Here is a 21,075-nt window from a genome sequence, read left to right as displayed (position 1 = left end):
TAACTGGGGGAGGGGGAGCACACCAAAATGCATCGACTGGTCCTGGGATTTCCTCTTTTCTTTAGCAAGACCTAATTCTGCAGCCTTGAGCAAAGTCTCTGTCTCCCTCTCCCCCAACCCCTGCAGCTCCCTGCCTACAGAACAGGAGCGATGGAGACATAGCATGCAAGGCTGTTGCAAGGATGGAGACGGCCAATGTAAGGCACTGAGCCACTTAAGTGTGTCAGGTGTGGGATTAGTAGGGATTCTACACTTTCAGCATGACAAAGCAACAGCCTTTAAGCCCTACATTGAGAAGTGTATGGGTTGAAGCTGAACCTTTTTCCTGAGAAGCTCAAGGAGAGTCGGTGACCTGACCACATGAAGCTGAATCAGAACAACAGTTCAGCACAACTTACTCTGCCCAATAGCAGCTCTAGGAGGGATTTGGCTGAGATGTTTCCCAGCCCCACTAGCAGAGATGCTAGAAACTAAGCCTAGGACACCCCCATATCCATTTACAAAGCAGGTGCGCTACCTAGTGAGAGAGGGTCCCACCTTGGTCTCCGTTGACCCCACTTTGCCACATCCAAGCCCAGCTAACGCACCACACCGTCTCTTTTATGGCATTGCAATTTTTCAAAAGTCATGACTGACTTTGTGCAGAAGCCCTTGATGGGAGTCTTATTTTGCCCTCTGGCAAAATAATCAGGTAGCTCCTGACCTAGTTGCCACCTAATAAGCTGCAGGCCTCAACAGGTAGTTTGTTGACGTCAAGAGCTGTGCAGAGTAGAAAAAGGCTTTATCTTTCTGAGACCTGCAGGGGCCAATGCCCAAATCCAGCAATTTGAATTCAGGTCCCTTACATAACTGCCTGCTGGGCATGGCTGGTGCAAGAGGAACAAGTTTGGCAGCAAAGCCCGGTGGCTAATGAGCATTAGATGATTAACAGAACTGAGCTCTCCCACCCACTCTAAGCCAGGGTTTCCAGATGTGTTGGGCTGCAACTTCCACCAGCCCGAGGCTGAGGAGAGTTGGCCAATGGGAGTTGTGTTCCAACGGCATTTGGTTGGGGAAGGCTGCCCTCGGCTGTAGCTGTGTTGCAGGGCTTTAATAAGCTGGTTGCCTCTGATGATGAAGAAACTTTTAAAGGGTTCACACACATGACTGACACAGGTACATGTGTTGGCTTAGTCCTTTTTTGTGAGCTAAAACTTATTTGTGGGGTTATCTTATGCGACAGGGTGAGCTCCCGTTGCTCAGTCCCAGCTCCTGCCAACCTAGCAGTTTGAAAGCATGCAGTGCAAGTAGATAAATAGGTACCACTCTGGTGGGAAGGTAAACAGCGTTTCCATGCATAGCTGCCAAGTTTTCCCTTTTCTCGCGAGGAAGCCTATTCAGCATAAGGGAAAATCCCTGTAAAAAAGGGATAACTTGGCAGCTATGTTTCCATGTGCTGCTTTGGTTCGCCAGAAGCGGCTTAGTCATGCTGACCACATGACCCGGAAGCTGTACGCTGGGTCCCTCAGCCTATAGATGAGCACTGCAACCCCAGAGTCGTCCGTGACTGGACCTAACAGTCAGGGGTCCCTTTACCCTTTACCTTTCCTTATGCCTGTAAGATTGCACATTTTGCCAGGAAGGTAAGTGGGAAAGTGTAAATTTCTACTACAATCTGATAAAAAAGGCAAGATTATTCCCAAGCAGAAATGTTCCCTATGCTCACTTCTCTCGTCTAAGCTTCCATCTTTCTCGTTCTTACCATCTTCCAATGGCTGCTCTTTTCCCTCACTTTCCTCTTCCTTTCTGAGCACATTTGCTTTCATGGGGTGAGCTGGGGTCATGGAAAGACCCCAATGTGGAGGAGGGAGTGGTGACTTCCCACCCTGTGAGGGATGATAGTTGCACTGTGGCACACAAAAATGTTTCAAGAGGACAGAAAGCTGCAGAGTTGCCAACTTTGCACATACCATGCCACTGCCATGTGCATACAGCACTGAAATGCTTGGAGCGAACCCAAAGCCATTATGCAACAGGTGCTTAGTCAAACGCCAGAGAATTGTACCCGACTGCTGCCTCAGCTCCACCCAGCAGTAGCCCCTTTGTATAGCTTTTCACCAATATGATTGCACAAACACTGTTGTGCACTGCAGCAGGGCAACTAATACCCAGTGTGAAACACCTAGATTTCAGTTCCAATTAGCCAAATAAACAAATTAAAACAACCACCACGTATCTTCAAGTTGGCCTTGCAAATAAGTCTACAAATGATACTAGCCCACAAGGGGGCTTCTGTCTTTCTGCCCCCTGCCCCACTGCACACATATTTAATTGTGTGAGTCCTAAAAGAGGGTGGGTGGGAAGCAATATTTATTTGGCTGATTAAACAATCTATGGCCGTTTTAAACTGTGGGGGCGTATTGTTTTTGTTACATATTTTTATGTTTTTATATTGTAAACTGCCCTGTCATCCTTGGATGAAGGGTGGGATAGATAATAATAATAATAATAATAATAATAATAATAATAATAATAATAATAATGGTATTCTACTAAGTTGCTCTGTCAGGGCAAGGATTACCACTTGCGCAAGGGGACTTTCTCCCTTCTCGCCCTCCCCCAATCTGCTCCAGAGAGTTGGGGAACCCCTAGAACAGATTTAGTGGGCACACAAAGGGTAGGGGGTATAGGTTCTGTTGCACAAGTGGAACAGATACAAATATACTATGCCGTTCTCAGCAGCCTGGTTACCAAAATATAAACTGCATATGTATGGTGTTTTTTTTAAAAGAGCCCAATGGAGAAGAATTCTTTCTTCTAACTTTTCCATATTGAGCCTGACAACCACCGGGCCTTTCTGTTAAGTATCTTAAATGCAGGCAAACTCCTGGCTCTGACAGCCAGAGGGAACAAAAACAAATCTAGGTCTCTGGCCTAGCCATCCAGAAATGATTCGAAAAATCCTAGCAGCTTAGCCAAAATGTAACATGAAAAGAAGGTATCTTCTGATTTAACACTAACGACTAGCAGCCCTCCAGATCCAGCAAGCAAGCAGGATTTGACTCTTGAACTGTCTGACTAGCAGCCATTAAGACATTTCAGGAGTGGCAGACACATAGAATCATAAAATTGTAGAGTTGGAAGGGACCCCGAGGGTCATCTAGTCCAACCCCCTACAGTGCAAGACTGACACCTAGTACTCCCGCCTGCTAATCCATGGTTAAGCAGCACACTTCTTCTCCCAGCCTTTCCCTCTTTGGAGCACAAATTAACCTCCTTGGTCTTCCCCATGGTGAGCATTGCACTGTTAATTGCGCATAAGGCTAACTAGGTTCCCCCTTAACCAGGGTTGTTAACAAGCATCTTACCCTAGTTAGCCCTAACCTTGGTTAAAGTGACACATGAATTCTTGCTAGAGGGGGGATTTGAAGAATGGGCTTCTTGACTCCTAGCTCAGCCTCCCAACCAATACCGTGTGCACCAGCTTTCTATCTGCTTCTTCAATCAATTTATTCTGCCCCTGCTTGATATGTACAGGCAGGGGCCACTGAACTGCAAAGCATTCAGGTCTGGCCACACTTGGGTGGTGCATGTCCTGATCAACCCCACCAACACACTGCTGCACAAGTCATTTTGCAGGGCTCACTTTCTGGCTTAACTCTGCAGCCATGAGGGCTAGAAGCTTACTTCCTACACAAAGTCTAGTACATCAAGAGCAACCTCCTCTAGTGATGCTGCCATGGGAATATCAGCTGGAGCAGATAGCACAGACAGTGCTTGCTAGCCAGTTCTGAGATCAAAAGACTATCTGCCAGCCCACAAAATACTACATGCCGGCAGATTGGGGGGGGGGGCACCTGATTATTCTTAGCTACACTTATGCACCAGCAAAAAGGGTTGTGCAATGCATCACATATTCACACCCACTCTCGGCATTTGATTATTACACGGTTGAGTAACTGAGGCTTGGAGAAGCCTGCAGGCACCTAGTGAGGCCTCTGCCTGAACTGGGATGGCAACCCAGAGTCACACCGAGCTCTCAGCCCCCTGGCTCTGCTCCAGGGAAGACTACGCAGATAGCCAGTGTGGGACTGAACTCCACAGTGGACATGAATTTCCTCGTCCAACAGTGACCGGCAGCATGTGTTACCTCTGCAACTAGAAGGGCTAAAAACCTGATTTAAAACCTAATCCAGCCCAACCCAACACCAAACCATCAACTGAATTCCTTAGGAAGCAGAATTCTGTGCTCAGTGCCAGATTCAGAGGATCGCGATGACAAGCAGCACCCCACACATCATGTTCAGTTATATTAGGTCCAGAAAAGGTGCTTGTCCGGCTCTCTGTTCAAAAGCAACCGGTATTTAAGGCTCAGGCTCGGAGTGGTCATCAAAATTAGCCAGAACTCAAACCAGAAGTAATAATAATAGTAATAGTAATAATTTATTATTTATACCCCGCCCATTTAGCTGGGTTAGGTTAGTTGTTTATTTCTTTGACATCTGATGGGAGGGTGTTCCACAGGGCAGGCGCCATGCCCGGTTCCCTATAACTTCGCTTCTCACAGTGAGGGAACCACCAGAAGGCCCTCGGCGCTGGACCTCAGTGTCCGGGTTGAATGATGGGGTGGAGATGCTCCTTCAGGTATAATGGGCCGAGGCCCTCTAGGGCTTTAAAGGTCGGCACCAACACCTTGAATTGTGCTCGGAAACGTACTGGGAGCCTCTTGGCCCAATGCTGAGTTACTCAACAGATACTATAAGCCCACTGGCTACCTCCATTATGATACACAGCAGGCATAGGCAAACTTGGCCCTCCAGATGTTTTGAGACTACAACTCCCATCATCCCTAGCTAACAGGACCAATGGTCAGGTATGGTGGGAATTGTTGTCCCAAAACAACTGGAGGGCCGAGTTTGCCTATGCCTGATACACAGCCTCTGGATACCAGTTACTGGGGAACATAAGCGAACACAAACTGGATACTAATTGCCGGGATCCACGGGGGGGGGGGGAGGGCTGTTGCGCTCAGGTCTTGCTTGTGCTCTTCCCACAGGGAATCTGATTGGCTAACATGCCAACAGGATGCTGGACTAAAAGGGCAACTGATCTGATGCAGCTGCAGGATTCTTCTTAGTACTGAAAGGGACTGGCAAGAAGGCATGGATTTCCTTGCTCCTGGAGTCTGGAGTTCAAACAACAACCTCCTGACTCTCAATTGTGTGGACAAGCTCAAGCCTGATGCCCCTCACCTAAACTCTACCCAGTAACCCAAGAGAGAGCTAGTACAATGATAAAAGAAAGGCATTAAGATGAGTGTGTGACATGGTTTTCCAGAGTAAAGTCTCTAATCACAGACGACAGGTTGGCTGTGCAGTCAGGGGGGAGACTAAGCAGCTAAGACAGCTCCCGTCATGTTAGATGTTTGGTGGGAAGTGCTTCTCCCTTCTCTGAACAGCTATGATCTTCTTGCGGGGTGGGGGAATGATTTTACTTTCAGGGCCAGCAAATCTGGACTGTTTCCCTGCTCCTAGTAAGAATCCCACCTGCCTTTTGTAGTAAAAATGCGCCCAGAAACAAGCTATGCAGGGACCAAGTTGGATCTATAAACCACAGCTTCCCACCCTTTATTTTGATCGCCAATCCCATTCCTCCTCCCCCCTCCACAGGCTATCAGTTGCCCTACCTCTTTCCCTGACTGATTTTCCGTAACTATTTCGATCAGGGGTCAGACCCTGTCTTGGCACGGAGGCTGACTTAGTCATCCTGCTTGATATCCTTTGTCAGGAGGAAATCAGGGCGAGAGTGTCCCTGTTAATTCTTCTTGATCTCTCTGCAGCTTTTGATACCATCGGCCACAGCATTCTCTCGGAGTGACAGTTCAAATTAGGGATGGGCAGCGTTGCTTTGTGGTGGTTTCAGTCCTACTTGGATGGCTGTCTCCAAAGGGTAGTGCAGAGGGAGGGTGTTCAGGACCATTGAGCTCTCCGTGTTGAGTGCTGCAGAATTCGATGTTATCCCTCGTGCCGTTCAATGGCGTGCATTGTCAGGGCAAAGGCTCTAGCTCCTACCCCAGTGGAGGATGTCCCTGAGTCTGAAACCTCAGAGAACCACTGCCACTGACTAGATGGGAGAATGGTCTGACTCAGTAGAAGGCAGCTTCCAGTGTTCCCATATGCTGATGATATGCAGTCCTATTCAGTAAGAGCTGTTCGGCAGTGGAATTTGCTGCCAAGGAGTGTGGTGGAGTCTCCTTCTTTGGAGGTCTTTAAGCAGAGGCTTGACAGCCATCTGTCAGGAATGCTTTGATGGTGTTTCCTGCTTGGCAGGGGGTTGGACTGGATGGCCCTTGTGGTCTCTTCCAACTCTAGGATTCTATGATTTCTCCTTTACATCTGCAGGTGTGGCAGTGGATGCTGTAGAACAGGGATGCCCAACTTCTGAGAAACTGCAATCTACTCCCACTAAAAAAAACACTGGCAGTGTATTGACCAGTAGTTGAGCTTTTTTGGGGGGGTCGGGGTCCTGCGATTGACCAGCTGTAGAACAATGGCTGGTCCCGGTAAAGAATGGATGAGACCCGATAAATGGAAGCTTAATCCAGGTAAAATCAAGGCACTGTTAGTGGGTGGTTCCCTGGACTGGATGGGCAGGGTTCAGACTGTTCTGGGTGGCACTACCTTCCCTCTGAAGCAGCAGGTGCCTAGCATGGGGTTACTTCCAGATCCATCACTGTCACATGAGGCTCAGGTGGCACAGAGTGTTTTCCATCAGCTTCGGCTGGTGGCCCAGCTATGCCCCTGGCCGGATAGGGACAGCCTAACTTAGGTTATCTATGCTCTGGTCACCTCTAGGTTATACATTGCATTTGAAGACTCTTCAGAAACTGCAGCTGGTGCAAACTTCAGTGGCCAGATCGCTGGCTAAGGCAAGTAGACCTGAGCTTATAAGCACCAATCTTGGCACAACTGGATGTGCTACCAATTTGTTTCTAGGCACAATTCAAAGTGCTGGTTTGGAGGCTCAGGGCCGCCAACATCTTCAAGGAATGCTTCTCCCCACATGAACCAACCCTGGCACTGTGGTCATCAACTGAGGCCCTTTTTCTGTGTGCCCTCCCCAAGGGAGATCTGGAAGGTGGTGGCACAGGAATGCGCCTTTTCCGTGGTAGGTTCCTCAGGGAAGCATGCTTGGAGCCATTACTGTCTGTTTTTAGGTGGCCAGGCAAAAACAACTTTGCTTACCCAGGCCTTTGGTTTTTCATTGGGAGGACAAGTAGTTCTATTCGTGCTCACCCTTTTAAGTAGATGGGAAAGTTTAGCTCCCTTTATGTTTTTAGATGAGCCTTGTGCCGGTGTTTTCATATTTGGTGTTACTATGTTTCATTATTTCTATTTTTATCAATTCAGATACTTTGAGACACTTTGGTGTGCAGCTCAACAAATGCATATAATAAATAATAAAACTGGGGCTGTCCCAGGCACCTCCTCTGGGAATAGCAGCAGGGACACAATAACAGAATTCAGCCTCTGAAGGCCAGCCTTGGTTTAAACCAGAAGACCTTTGCTCCCTTCCAAATCAAGGTTCTAGGGGCTTAAAAGATGAAGGGAGGATTTTAGAACCAGCCAAGATGACTATCTCCCTGCAAACTGAACGTATGCAGGGTCAAATCCAAAAAAGCTTTCAGAACACATTCTCTGCAACAAAGAGGCTCCTTTCACACTTTGAGAGTGTGATGGCTCAGCACCAAGACACCTGCACTGAAAATACATTCCTCAATAATTTCCGATGCCTCAGCCTGATTTGATTCCCAGAAAACACAGGACGCGATTAACATATGGAGAAACATATCTTTGGGAGGGGAGGCATGGCACTCAAACCCATCCATAAACCACACCACCTCCTCAGCCTACATTTGAATACAGGAGCAGGGGAAATGAATTAAAAAATACTTTGCATTTCGCAGGTGATCTTCAAATACTGGGACACAGAAATCTGTCCCCAGAGTCAGGCCACCTAGCTCAAAACAGACCACAGACTAGCAGCATCTCTCCAGTTTTTCAGGTATGGAACCCTCCCAGCCAGGGTTTGAAATTACCAGTAGCAATGTGCCATTTGCTAGCAAGATTCTCCATTTGCAAGCACTTCAAAAAGTCTGGATGCTTTTTTTTTTTTTTTTTTTGCTCCTGGCCGACACTCAAGGATTACCGAAATGTATTGCTTTGAAGCTTCAAAATATATGTTAAGGATAGACAATATGTTAAGGAGTTTTAACAATAAAGAGTAGAATGTTTTGAAAACCGAAGTTTGGTACCAATATTTTAATTGTTAACACCAAATTAAACATGTATTTCTGTTAAAAAAATATGGTATTAACAGTTTGTCACTTATGTGAATTGCGTATTAGTTCATTCCATAGCTGCCAAGTTATCCCTTTTTTTAAGCGAAATTCCCTTATGCTGAATAGGCTTCCTCGCGAGAAAAGGGAAAACTTGGCAGCTATGGTTCATTCTATGATTCATTCTATGATTCTATGATTCATGCTTATAAAAATAATAAATAAAAAGTGTTGCCGCCCCCGCCCCCAATGGCAACTAGACATTCTGTTTTGGCGCCCACAATCCAGGTCCCAAAAACTATTTGGCTCCTTGCTTTTCTATCCCGGTTTGTAACACTGGTCCCAGCCCTACCTGGAGATGGTGCATGCAAAGCAGATGCTATGCTAGTGAGCTACAGCCCTTTCCCCAAGGGCCAAAAAGCCTTAGAGCAGTGCTGCAAAGCAGATGGCTGCTATTATCATATCCATACTGCAGATGTGAGGAAAGGAATGGTGGGTCTGAATGAGGAGTTGGCTTTGTGGCCACCTAGCCTGTCTGCACACCCAACAGGGTGACATGAACCAAACACTTCTAAGCTTTTAGCCATGATGCCAGGTTACATCAATTACAGCTGCTTTAATTAAGACATGGGACGAGGTGGCGCTGTGGTCTAAACCACTGAGCTTTGGGCTTGCCAATCAGAAGGTCAGCAGTTTAAATCCCCGCGACGGGGTGAGCTCCTGTTGCTCTGTCCCAGCTCCTAGCAGTTCAAAAGCACCCCAAAAAGTGCAAGTAGATAAATAGGTACCGCTCCGGCAGGAAGGTAAACGGTGTTTCCATGCGCTGCTCTGGTTTCGGTGTTCCGTTGCGGCAGAAGTGGCTTAGTCATGCTGGCCACATGACCCAGAAAAACTGTCTGCGGACAAATGCCGGCTCCCTCGGCCTGTAAAGCGAGATGAGCGCCACAACCCCAGAGTCATTCGCGACTGGACTTAACTGTCAGGGGTCCCTTTACCTTTAAATGAAGACACTGACATCCTGCTCTTCTGAAACTTTCTGAGGACCACATTTACAATACCAATAAGAATACCATGAAAAGCACCCATCACACTGCCTCTCTTGGATCTTATTCTGCCTATCCTCTCCCTACAACACTTCTGCATACCAGAAATGTCATCTGGCCAGCGTGCTCTGCTTTCCTGTGGGAAAATCACATTTTTTCCTGCTGCCTGAGATCTTAGAGAGATGCTGCAAGCCTCGACGGACAGTGCAAGGTAAGGAAGCACTGTGCATTTTTCTCAGGAGCAGCAAGCAGGCTTTGCATTAGCAGCAGTATTGCACTGGGTACTAATTCCAGAACCAGGGCAGCCCATATGAACAATACTGAGCAAAGATGGAAATGGAATTAGAGCAACCAAAACAAGCACCTCTGGAATTGGGTGGATCTTAACTCCAGTTCATGCTGCAAGCTGCCTATGCACCTTAATCTGCTTCCTGTGAGCTATTCTTAAGCTAGGGATCAACTTGTGTCTTTTTAATCTGACCCTATAAATGCCACATTCCCACAAGAGAAAGACAAATATACAGTCACCTGCTTTGAAAGGGTCAGGAATACATACGGCAGCAGTTTTTAGTCAAAGGTTCTGCAGCTTTTAAATACTTTGTAATGCTTCATCCAATGTGTTAAAACACAATGTTTCTTCATATAGATAATAAGTGCACCGATTTAAAATCAAATCAAGTTCAGGCTGACTTAGGCCAAAGTGATGCAGGGGCCTCTTTTTGACAAAGTAAAAATGTAACGACTCTTTATATATATAAAAAAGATCCCTTTATTAAAATGAGCACATATGAAGTAGCCAGTTAATTAAGCACAGCAGTGCTTACTACAAAATTCCTAATTCCATGCCAAGGAAAAGCCAATTTCTTTTATCTGAATTATTTATTTAACCGATTTTATCCCACTTTTTAAGAGAATCTCACATAACAACAATAGAAAAAGCACAACGGAAAACACCAAAAGACTAAAATCAGCCAAGACATAAAAACGGACACCCCCCATCCCCCCACAAAACAAAACCATAACTTATTTGCATAACTTGACCTACATCTGTTGGTCTGTGGGGCTGTGCCAAACACCAAAGTCTCCTGCCTTTGGGGCAGTAACAACCACATCACCGGCTCCTCCCAACCTGCTCTCTCTGTCTCCAATATTATCTTCCTCTGCTCACCTTAAACGGCCTTGGCCCAGTAGACCTGAAGGAGCGTCTCCACCCCCATCAATCAGCCCAGAGACTGAGGTCCAGCTCTGAGGGCCTACTGGCGGTTCTTGCTCAGTGAGATGTGTGGTTGCAGGGAACCAGGCAGAGGGCCTTCTCGGTGGTGGCACCTGCCCTGTGGAACGCCCTCCTACCAGATGTCAATGAAATAAGCCACTATCTGACTTTTAGAAGACATCTGAAGGCAGCCCTGTTGAGGGAAGTTTTTAATGAGTGATCTTTTACTATTTTATTAGAAGCCGGCCAGAGTGGCTGGGGAAACCCAGCCAGATGGGCAGGGTATAAATTATTATTATTGTTTTTATTGTTGTTGTTGTTGGCTGGGGCAACCTAGTCAGGTGGGCAGGATACAAATATCAATATCATCACCATCATCATCATCTGAATGGCAGCCTCACCATTATGGAAGCATTGCCATTTGGGCCTAAGGCCTGTTCTGTTGCCTTCTAAAGGCTACAGGAGCTGCTCTCCCCCATCTCTTCTGCTGCTTGCACACATGGGAATTTATTTTTGTGTTTCATTGCTTCAATGTCCTGATATTTTAAAGGTGGTGTTCCTTGAGCCAAAAATTTAGTTAGCAATTTATTTGTGTTCTTTTAATGAAAACTTCATTTCTGAGGATTCTGGAATTCTGCAATAAGCATTGAATTCACAGAGCCCAAAGGACTGTTTACAGAACAGCTTAACAGTTTGAAGCATATAAAAGCAGCAGAATTAATCAGCGTTTAAAGCTGCACTTCACTTCACTGACTTGCAGGGCAAGTTTATTAAAAGCTTGCGGAGCAAACCTTTGGGGCAGCAGTTACTGTGACACAGTCCAGCATGTAGCAGATCACATCCAAGATATTTGGAGCCAGAGGCATAGCTGCCAAGTTATCCCTTTTTTAAAGGGATTTTCCCTTATGCTGAATAGGCTTCCTCGCGAGAAAAGGGAAAACTTGGCAGCTATGGCCAGATGTGAAAAATCACAGCAATGCCTCCCCTCCTCCATTCGGTGGGAAATTCACCCCTGCACAAGCCTGGTGAGCAGCCTTCCTGGGTCTTGTGCAGGGGAACTTCCCAGGGGATTGCGACTCATGGGATGGATCCTTCTTGTATCCTGCCCTGCTGCCGCTGCTCTTCAGAGCATCTAAACATCTCCACTTCACTTTGCCTCACAGCCTCTGACTATCACATTTAACTTGGGACGATACCTAGTCATATAAAATCAAGTCAAAAGTCCAAATGAGTATACTCATGAAGAAGTGAATGGCACAAGGAGAAGACAAAACTGAGGTCAATCGAGCTGCAGTGATGGAAGGGGACCTGTGGCAATTGAGCAGATTTCAGGGATGTCACCATTTTCTTAGACAAGCATGGATGATCTCAGCCTCCAACAACCCTGACCCCTCCCACTGCAGATCCAGTTTCTTCTCTTCCTACCCCCAACCTGCACAGTCTACCAGGCTAACTCCGACCAACTGCCTCTTTCCTCGGAGCTAAATCAGGCAGCAAACCCTCCTTTTTTTAAAGAAAAATTATGGGGGAATTCTCCTCTCTTCGCTAGTCAGGAAAAAAGCACCTCAGCTTTCTAACAGCAGCCTCATTTACCAGCACTGAGTCATGAATCCTCAGCTGCGCCAGAGCCAGGGTCTCAAAATTAATGCTGAACAAGTACAGTGGTAACTTGGTTTACGAACTTAATCCATTCTGGATCCGTTCTTAAACCAAAGCGTTTTTAAACCAAGGCATGCTTTCCCATAGCAGCAGGGAGGGGACTCACTTAAACAAAGGGAACACATTCAACAGGAAGCGAAACATGTTCTTATTCCAAGGCAAAGTTCACAAACCAAAACACCTACTTCCGGGTTTGCAGCGTTCTTAATCCAAGTTGTTCATAAACTAAGCCGTTCTTAAACCAAGGTACCACTGTAATTAATGTTCTGTCTGCACAGGCACATCAGCTTGCCAGATGAAGCAATGAGCCCCTGCCCAGAACCTGCTGTTCTGGGGGTTCTCCCACCCCACCCTTAGCCAATTTCAGGCGGCAAAGGGGGCAGGTGAATGAGGGGGGGGGCAACTCTTGTGCAAGCCGAAGTCCTCACGCGGGACTTCCGCTGATGGGGTTCACTAGGTGAAGCCCATTCAACACAAAAAAGTGTTGATTTGTGTAATTCAAAAAGGCTGCTTGAATCTGCTTGTCCATGTTGCAACAATTCTGTAGGCTGGTGCACTGCCTTGCAAGAAAATATTACTCCCAACACGAAAGTGGGGCGAAAGGACCAGCTACCATGCCCACGACTCTCCCACAGAAGCGGTTATGTTGATTTTGCCCTTCCTTAATGGGTAAGCGGCCCAAGCTGGGACAAAAGGCAGGGAGAGAGAAATCCCAGTTTGCAACGGAAATGACCGTCGCAGAAAAGGCCTTGGCATTTGGACTCTCACCTTGTAGACATCTCCGTAAGTGCCGCTCCCCACGCGCTGGACCAGCTCATAGTCTTGCTGTGGATTCCGCCGCATAATATCCCCACTCGAGCGGGCCAGAGGATCCATTGTCCGTTAATGCAGCCTCCACTTCCTCCCCCCTGCCCCCCCTCCACGAGGGGGAACAGGAATGGTGTGCAGCCGCCTCTGCCTTCCCTGCTTCTGGCTTTTGCGATACCGAGGAAGCAACACGAGCAAGGTCCTAGCGAGGTGACCCCCCGACCGCAGGCATGGCTTCCGTCCACTCTTCTTTGGACCTAGAAGATTTTTTTGGGGGGAAGGAACATTCATGAGAGCTTGTTCTGCTCTGATGGCTCAGGCAGAAAATCCAAATGGAATCCCTGCTAGCTAACACGGGGCAGCTGTGCACAGATTCCATTCACTTCAATGGGCCTGCGCAAGAGAGAAATCTGGAAAACTGTGGCCCATGGGTTGGATCTCTCCATCAATTATTATAAATCAAATAAATAACAATAGTAACAATATAAAAAAATTCCTTCAGTAGCACCTTAAAGACCAACTAAGTTTATATTTTGGTATGAGCTTTCGTGTGCATGCACACTTCTTCAGATACACTAGAAACAGAAGTGTCAGACCCTATATATATACAGAGGGTGGTGGGGGTGGGTGGGAATGGGTGATGGGCTGATGGGAGTGGTAAACCTGTAGATGGCTGTTAATGGCTGCTGATGGCTGCAATTAGTCCTGGGCTGAGATGGCTGTAAATGGCTGCTGTCTCTATATTGGACAAACAGGCCAAACCCTACGCCAAAGGATAAATGGACATAAATCTGACATCAGGAACCATAAGACTGAAAAACCAGTAGGAGAACACTTCAATCTCCCAGGACATTCTATACAAGATCTCAAAGCAGCTGTTTTATTACAGAGAAATTTCAGGAACAGACTGGAAAGAGAAGTTGCTGAATTGGAAATCATTACCAAGCTTAAAACCATGGAAGCACCTGGGATGAATAGAGACATCGGATTCTTATCTCATTATGCATGATCAAGCTTTCTTTAGCACCTCTGCCCAGGACTAATTGCAGCCATCAGCAGCCATTTACAGCCATCTCAGCCCAGGACTAATTGCAGCCATCAGCAGCCATTAACAGCCATCTACAGGTTTACCTCTCCCATCAGCCCATCACCCATTCCCACCCACCCCCACCACCCTCTGTATATATATAGGGTCTGACACTTCTGTTTCTAGTGTATCTGAAGAAGTGTGCATGCACACGAAAGCTCATACCAAAATATAAACTTAGTTGGTCTTTAAGGTGCTACTGAAGGAATTTTTTTATTTTGCTTCGACTCAGACCAACACGGCTACCTACCTGTAAATAGTAACAATGATCATATCAAAAGATCCGAGGGTGCTGTACAACATTACGAACACATTTTACAGAGCATCAATAATAAAAACCACATGATTCCTGTTCTCATCCTGAGGTAAAGTTCTTAACCCAAGCTACTACTTCCGGGTTAGCAGAGTCTGTAACCTGAAGTACCACTGTACATGTAGTCGTGTTCACCACAGTTTCTCCAATTTGCAAATGTGCCCATGGGCCAAAAAGGCTGAAAACCCATTACTTACTACAAGAAAGTAATGCCAGTAGCATTACCTGCATGTTGCAAATGAGAGGGCTGACGTGGAGAGAAAAAACCTTGTCACTTTCGCAGCTGAGGCAAGACTTAAACTTTCAGCGTCATGGGACACCACATGTCATGCCCAAACAAGGCTGAACTCATCTGCCAAAATAACACAGCCTTACGAGGGGACTGGGAGCACAGGCCAGGCTCCATCACAACATCTCGTTTGTCCAAATTAAAAAGACACGCACTAAAGAATAGCTAAAACTCTGCGCCACATAACTCAAAGTCTCCATCTGTATAAATGAAACTCTGTGCCCTCTGTGAATTTTGCTGCGTTTTCTCATATCTATAAGCCCATCTTTCTTCCCTCAGAATACATGTGACTCCCTGGAAGGGAATATACCCATCCTTCTACTAGTTCCAGGAAGAAATTTTTTTGGGGCGTCACTTTGCCCCCAGTGACTAGAACTCATGTGGCACCCCAAACCAACCACACTTCAAGAGTTTGCCAGCTGATGCTTGAACACTTTCAAAGCCTAATTGAAATAGGAACATAATGAGACCAATAAAATACTAATTGTCCAGAGGGACAGATTGCAAGGAGCTCTCTCTGGAGCAAGAGAAGGCAGACACTTGTGAAGATCCCTCATAATGTTGGGACAGTAAATAGCAATTGACCCACACTGGAGCTGATACTTCTCTACTTAATAACATCTACCGTATTTCCTACACAGATGCAAATCTTTTTGATATAAAATGCTGCAAGCACAAGAAAGAAGATTCCACCTAAACATTAGAAAGAATTTCCTGACAGTAAGAGCTGTTCGGCAGTGGAATTTGCTACCAAGGAGTGTGGTGGAGTCTCCTTCTTTGGAGGTCTTTAAGCAGAGGCTTGACAGGCATATGTCAAGAATGCTTTGATGGTGTTTCCTGCTTGGCAGGGGGTTGGACTGGATGGCCCTTGTGGTCTCTTCCAACTCTACGATTCTATGATTCTATGATCTCTTAGGAACTTGGGTCCTTCTTAAATGCAACTCAATATTCTTGGCCTGGCAGGTGCTACATTATCAGTTTCTTCTGTCCACACACTGAAATCATGAATGAAGGCAGCCCTACCTAAGATTACTGTGGGATAATTACAGCTGCAGTATCAAGGTCCCTTCAAAAGGTTTGCACGTGCATTGGCTGTGTTCAGCTCCTCCCTGAAGGCACAGGGACAGAACCATCAGTCAGCTTAGAAGCACCCCAACTGCAGTGTGTCAAGGCAGGTTACATGCCCACTTGGGCATCAAGGCCACAGCAATCTTTTGATCTTCCAGAGGCATCTGGACACACCAAGGAAATGTGCAATGGGGAAATGGCGCAATGGCCGTTAAAAGCTGCCTATGGAACGACAGATGACGGAACCCAGCTCTGGGCCTTATGCAGACAGAAACACAAGAAGCACTAAATTGTAAACACCTGGGGGGGGAGAGAGAAGTGCAGAAACACCTTAAGCAAACAAATGTCAATGACCACAACAGGGGAGTGCCAGCTGCCTGGTTCTGAACAGCAGAAAAGTCTAATAACCCTTGATAGCTGGAGAGATGGAGAAAATAGAGCAATGAGGCTCCCTCTGGAGAACGGATACCAAGACTGGGAGAGACGGCCCCAGATGGTGATCTTATCTTGCAGGCAATGGCATGGGATTGGCCATGCACAATCACTGGATTCCCAGGACCCAGAAGGCTCTTGTCTTTAATGTTTGCATCCCTGCCTTGACATGCCTATGGGTCTCTCCTCCAACCAGGAAATAAACTGGCACAGGAGCTGTCAGTTACCAGCAGGAAATATTGCACGCCACAGGGGTCTAAATAGCCACCCGTATGTTATATTTATAGTGGTTTATCGGATGCCTTTATCATTTCCTGATTTTTATGTTAAGCTGCAACAGATATTACTGAAGGCCCAGAAAAAAATACATATAATAAAGGCAGATAAAATAAACAATACTGAGCAACTAAGAGTATCATTTATTAACTAGATGAAACAATATAACAGGGATATTGGTAAGTATACAGTATTCCTTCCAGATATTCTCTCTTTGCAAAGCTTATTAATGCATTATCCTGTGCATGTCCATATTTACCAGGAAGCTCCTGGGATGATAATGTTTCATTACAAATATTAGTTTTTATGTTTAGATACTGTGCATCTGTGGTATTTTTGAATTATATTTTATAAATATATTATATGAAAGTAACAGATTGCTCACCTGAGTGAAGACTGGGGAAATAAGAGGAAACACAAAGTATGTACACTTGCACACACTGTCTCCCACAGGTTTGCCTTCCGTATTCTCCAAGTTCCAAACAAGACCTTTAGCTGCTGCTTTTCCAAATGCCAGACAAAACAGTCAGGGGAGAGGCAGAGCAATGACTGCTATGGATTCTCCCGCAAGAGGAAGCCCCACATTTGCCAGTGGAAAATCTCTCACAGTGACCAAGGCTAAACATTTTTTGCAAGAGAAAATATTTGGCTGCTGCGCTTTGGTTCAAAAAGTGTTTTCCCCATAAAAATAGTAACCAAAAAGGAGAAAAGAAAACTATTTACACAACAAAGGATCTATTTCAGCCCTCAGAATGTTTAATATCAAAGAGAAATTCACCGGAAATTCCCTTTTTAGAATGGCAAAATACAGTTTATGGTCAGGGTGCCAAGTATGCTATGGCAGGATGCTTGAATGCTGAATTTATGCACAGCAGAGAATTCAGCAATATGAGAATTTCAGCTTTTACAAACACATGAAGCTTCTAGCCCTCAAGACCATAAAGGTGGGCTTGAAAATATATGTACTGTACAGTACAAGGCTTGGTGAGATCTAACAAAGTAGAACTGAGTAAGTCAAAAACATTTTTAGTTTATTAGTTTATTATTATAGTTTATTAGTTTATCAAAACGAATTTGAGTATTACAAAAACTTCAATACAGACACCTTTTTGAGACACAAAAGGGCATGCAAGAAATCAGAATTCAATGAACAAAAGCAACCATTTGCTGTCAGCCAAACAGACCACAATCCAATAGAACTGCAATTGTTTCCCCCCCCCCCAAAAAAAACCCACCTACAAAAAATGTGTGCCTGCCCTTAACTTTCAGAGCCTTCCCTCCTGGTCTTCTACCACTGAAAAGGCAATTAGAGCTTCAGCTGACGATTTTACCAATTAAACTTGCAAGAGCAGAGGCAGAGCTGAATTTCCAGCAATCGGGAGGCACGAGTCAATACAAAAGCAGACTTGGATACAAGGGGCAGACATAACTCACATTTGCTTGCTTGGCTGACCAAGAGAGGCTGCTGCAGCCTCCAGCTTTGCCTGGCACAGACGGCACGGATGGTGAATTTGGATTCGCTTAGCACGGAGCTTACTCTGCTCCTGTTAGAGGGGTTTGCAACAAAGCTAATTGATTTCACATGAATCCCTGCACCGTCTCTTACTAAACCATATAAACAGGAGGCCGAAGATAAACCCCTTGAGAGCAGGAAGACCCTGAATGGGCTTCTGAGCCAGGGAAATTCCATCAGAGGGAGTCAGATCTTCTCAAACACATCACATGGCATCAGAAGAGCACAGGCCCAGTTGGGGTTGCAGATTAAAAAGCAAAACATCAGGAACTTAATTGTCACCAGGGGTTGTGCTGGAAATTGTGGCATTTCAATCTGGGCAGCAGACATTTCGTTAAGCGCTTCCAACCTGTACAGACCAGGGTTTTCTAACCCAGCACGGCTTCTGTCTCCCGAACCTAGTTATTTGAGAGTGTCAGCAAGCATATCAACAGAGGTGATCCGGCTTACATTGTTTACTTGGACTTTCAAAAAGCTTTCGACAAAGTACAGTACCTAAGCTTAGCAGTCAAGGAATAAGAGGAGAAGTGATCTTGTGGATAAGAAATTGGCTAAGTTGCAGGAAGCAAGCAGTAGGAATAAATGGACAGTTCTCTGAATGGAAAGAAGTGGGAAGTGGAGTCCCCCAGGGATCAGGACCTGTGGATTTTAACTTGTTTATAAATGACCTAGAGTTAGGAGTCACTTGTTAAAATGAGATTGCAAGGAGCTGGACCTCTCCAAGCTGAGTGAATGGGCAGTAAAATGGTAAGTGCAATTCAGTGTAAACAGGGATACATGTAGGGGCCAAAAAGAATTGTTTCACATATATGCTCATGGGGTCTAAACTGGAGGTGACAGACCAGGAATAAGACCTTGGAGTCGTAGCAGAAAGCTCAGTGAATATGTTGGCCCCATGTGTGGCAGCCATGAAAAAGGTAAATTCCATGTGAAGGACCATCAGGAAGGGAATTGAAAGTCAAACTGCTGATATCATAATGGCATTATACAAATCTATGGTGTCCCTGCATCTTGAATACTGTTTACAACTCTGGTAGCCTCATCACGAGATATTGTAGAGCTTCAGAAAAGGGCCACCAAAACAATTAAGGGGATGGAGCGACGTCCCGATGAAGATAAGTTGCAACATTTGGGACATTTAAGAGAAAATGCAAGAAAGAAGCAATACGATGGAGGTTTATAAAATTATGCATGGCAAGTAGAAAGGAGATAAAAGCTTCCCTCCCTCTCACAGTACTAGAATTCACGGGTGCCCAATTAAGCTGAATGTTGGAAGAATACCAGATTGCAGGAAACCACAGGAGGGGAGAGAGCTCATGTTCTCAGGTCCTGCTTGCGGGTTTCCTACAGGCATCTGGTTGGCCACCCAGAGGACAGGATGCTGGACTAGATGGGCCATTGTCTGGATCCAGCAAACCAGAGACTGTGACTCCATGCAGGACGGAATGGAGGAGAGAGCAAAAGAATCTCAAGGGGTCTCAAAAGCAAGAGGAGGTGGAAACCCACCAAACAGTCATTCGGCCCTAACTCCAGGCATAAAGGCAGGGGCTGGGGGCTTCCCCCACCTTCACTGGATGCAGAGGCAGCCCTACTCCAAACCATCTTCTTGGGGAGGCATCTTTCCATCTTGGCAGACTTCAGAGAGTCCAGGGCTTTGTCTAGCAGAAGTGAGCGGATCTCACCCCAAAAACCCACTCCAGTTCGCTCCATCCAAGCTTTCTCCATAGTGGCAGTATCGTTCTGTTTTGGAGGCAGCTGCGTCTGTTGCAGATCACCCAGAAAAGATCCTCCAGGAGAGGCAGATCCACTTTCCAATTCCACCTACCTGGAGAGACCAACCATTCTCTTGTGGTGCGTGCGTCCGTGTGAAGGAAACAAACACACACACAGACACGTGTACACGTGTGTACAAGAAGCCTCGCTATCCACACGCTTTCGCACACACTGCAGGCTCTTCCCTCATCAGCCCACCTCGAGTGTGCCAGAGGGGGGTCCCAGCTGCACCCAAAAAAATCTCAGTCAGCCTGTGATCTCTGAAGTGGGGGGGGGACTCCCACCCACCCACCCACCTCCCGTCTAGACTGCTAGGAGAGCCTCCCTCCGCCTCGCAGTCTACCTGACCCCCACCCCCAAGCGCCGCCCCTGCAGGGCCTCTAGTTGGGGGGCGCTGAACCCTCCCCAATTCCCCAACCCCAACTAACGAACAAGCGAACCCCGCACCTCAGCCGAGGCGCAGGCCCGGCCCGGGTCCTTACCTCTCTCCCGGCCTCTGAGGGAGGAGGCGGAGCAGGAGGCCCCTCTTTGTCCCGCCGCGGGTCGGCGGCCTCTTGGGGCGGGCGCCGCCGCCGCCGCCGCGCGACTCCGGCCTGGTCTCCTCAGTCCGCGCGGCCTCGCCCGACGCCGCCACTCGCCTCGAACCCTCTCCGGGCCACGCCAGACCCAGGCAGCCGCCGCCACCACCGCCGGTGCCGCCTTCGCCTCTCCCGCCTCGCCGTCCCGCCCTCGGCCCGGCCTCCTCGCGAGCCGCCCGGCTGAGGCGGAGCCACAGCGCCCCGAAGCGGGCCTTCCGCCGCCCAGCCAGCCAGCCAGCCAGCCTCCTCGGGCCTCGGGCTCCGCTGCCTGTCGTCGCCGGGCACGCCTGCCCCTCGGAGGAGCCATGGCCGCCGCCGCCGCGCGCTCTTCTCCTCCCCACTCCGAATTAAGGGATCCGTCGTGAAGTAATCCGGATTAACGACGCCCAGGGATTAGGCGCCACTGCGGTCCCTCGACCCCCCCCGCCCCGCCCGCCGTGTGGATCCGGATTTACGGCCGCCGCCAGGACCGCGCTGCTTAATTTGGGGGAAAGGGCGAGTGACAGGCGACAGGATTAAAACTGTGGAAAAGGAGAAAGCGAAAAGTTTCTCCCATTCCCTGAAGATTCCGGGCAGAGGAAATGAAGGTTGTTGCGGCGGCGCCTTGTTAACCTGTGGAACTCCCTCCCACAGGAGGCGGCGAAGGAGGCGGCGGCCACCAACCTGAGTGGCTTCAAAAGAGGAGGTGACAACTTTGTGGAGAAGGC

The 21,075-nt window shown here is 47.2% G+C and overlaps 1 protein-coding gene across 3 annotated transcripts in view; it reads right to left on the bottom strand.

Moving 5' to 3' along the window:
- The window catches only part of MAP4K5 (mitogen-activated protein kinase kinase kinase kinase 5), a 79,214-nt gene extending 58,714 nt beyond the window's left edge, over nucleotides 1–20,500 (bottom strand). For 2 of the 3 annotated variants that reach the window (XM_035098217.3, XM_060270470.2), the window contains exons 1-2: nucleotides 20,273–20,500; nucleotides 13,001–13,296 (exon numbers count right to left, since the gene is read on the bottom strand). In XM_035098217.3, coding sequence (XP_034954108.1) covers nucleotides 13,001–13,108 — 108 coding nt within the window. In that variant the 5' untranslated portion in view covers nucleotides 13,109–13,296; nucleotides 20,273–20,500. Of the gene's footprint in view, nucleotides 1–13,000; nucleotides 13,297–20,237 lie in introns of all 3 variants that reach the window. The other variant, XM_088656043.1, reaches the window with a different exon arrangement.
- Nucleotides 20,501–21,075: the final 575 nt, after the last annotated feature.

This window comes from Zootoca vivipara, chromosome 1 (genome assembly GCF_965207765.1).
Source record: "Zootoca vivipara chromosome 1, rZooViv2.hap1.1, whole genome shotgun sequence".
NCBI classification, from domain to species: domain Eukaryota; kingdom Metazoa; phylum Chordata; class Lepidosauria; order Squamata; family Lacertidae; genus Zootoca; species Zootoca vivipara.
The sequence above is the reverse complement of the archived record's forward strand: the minus strand, read 5'-3'. Positions and strand labels throughout refer to the sequence as shown.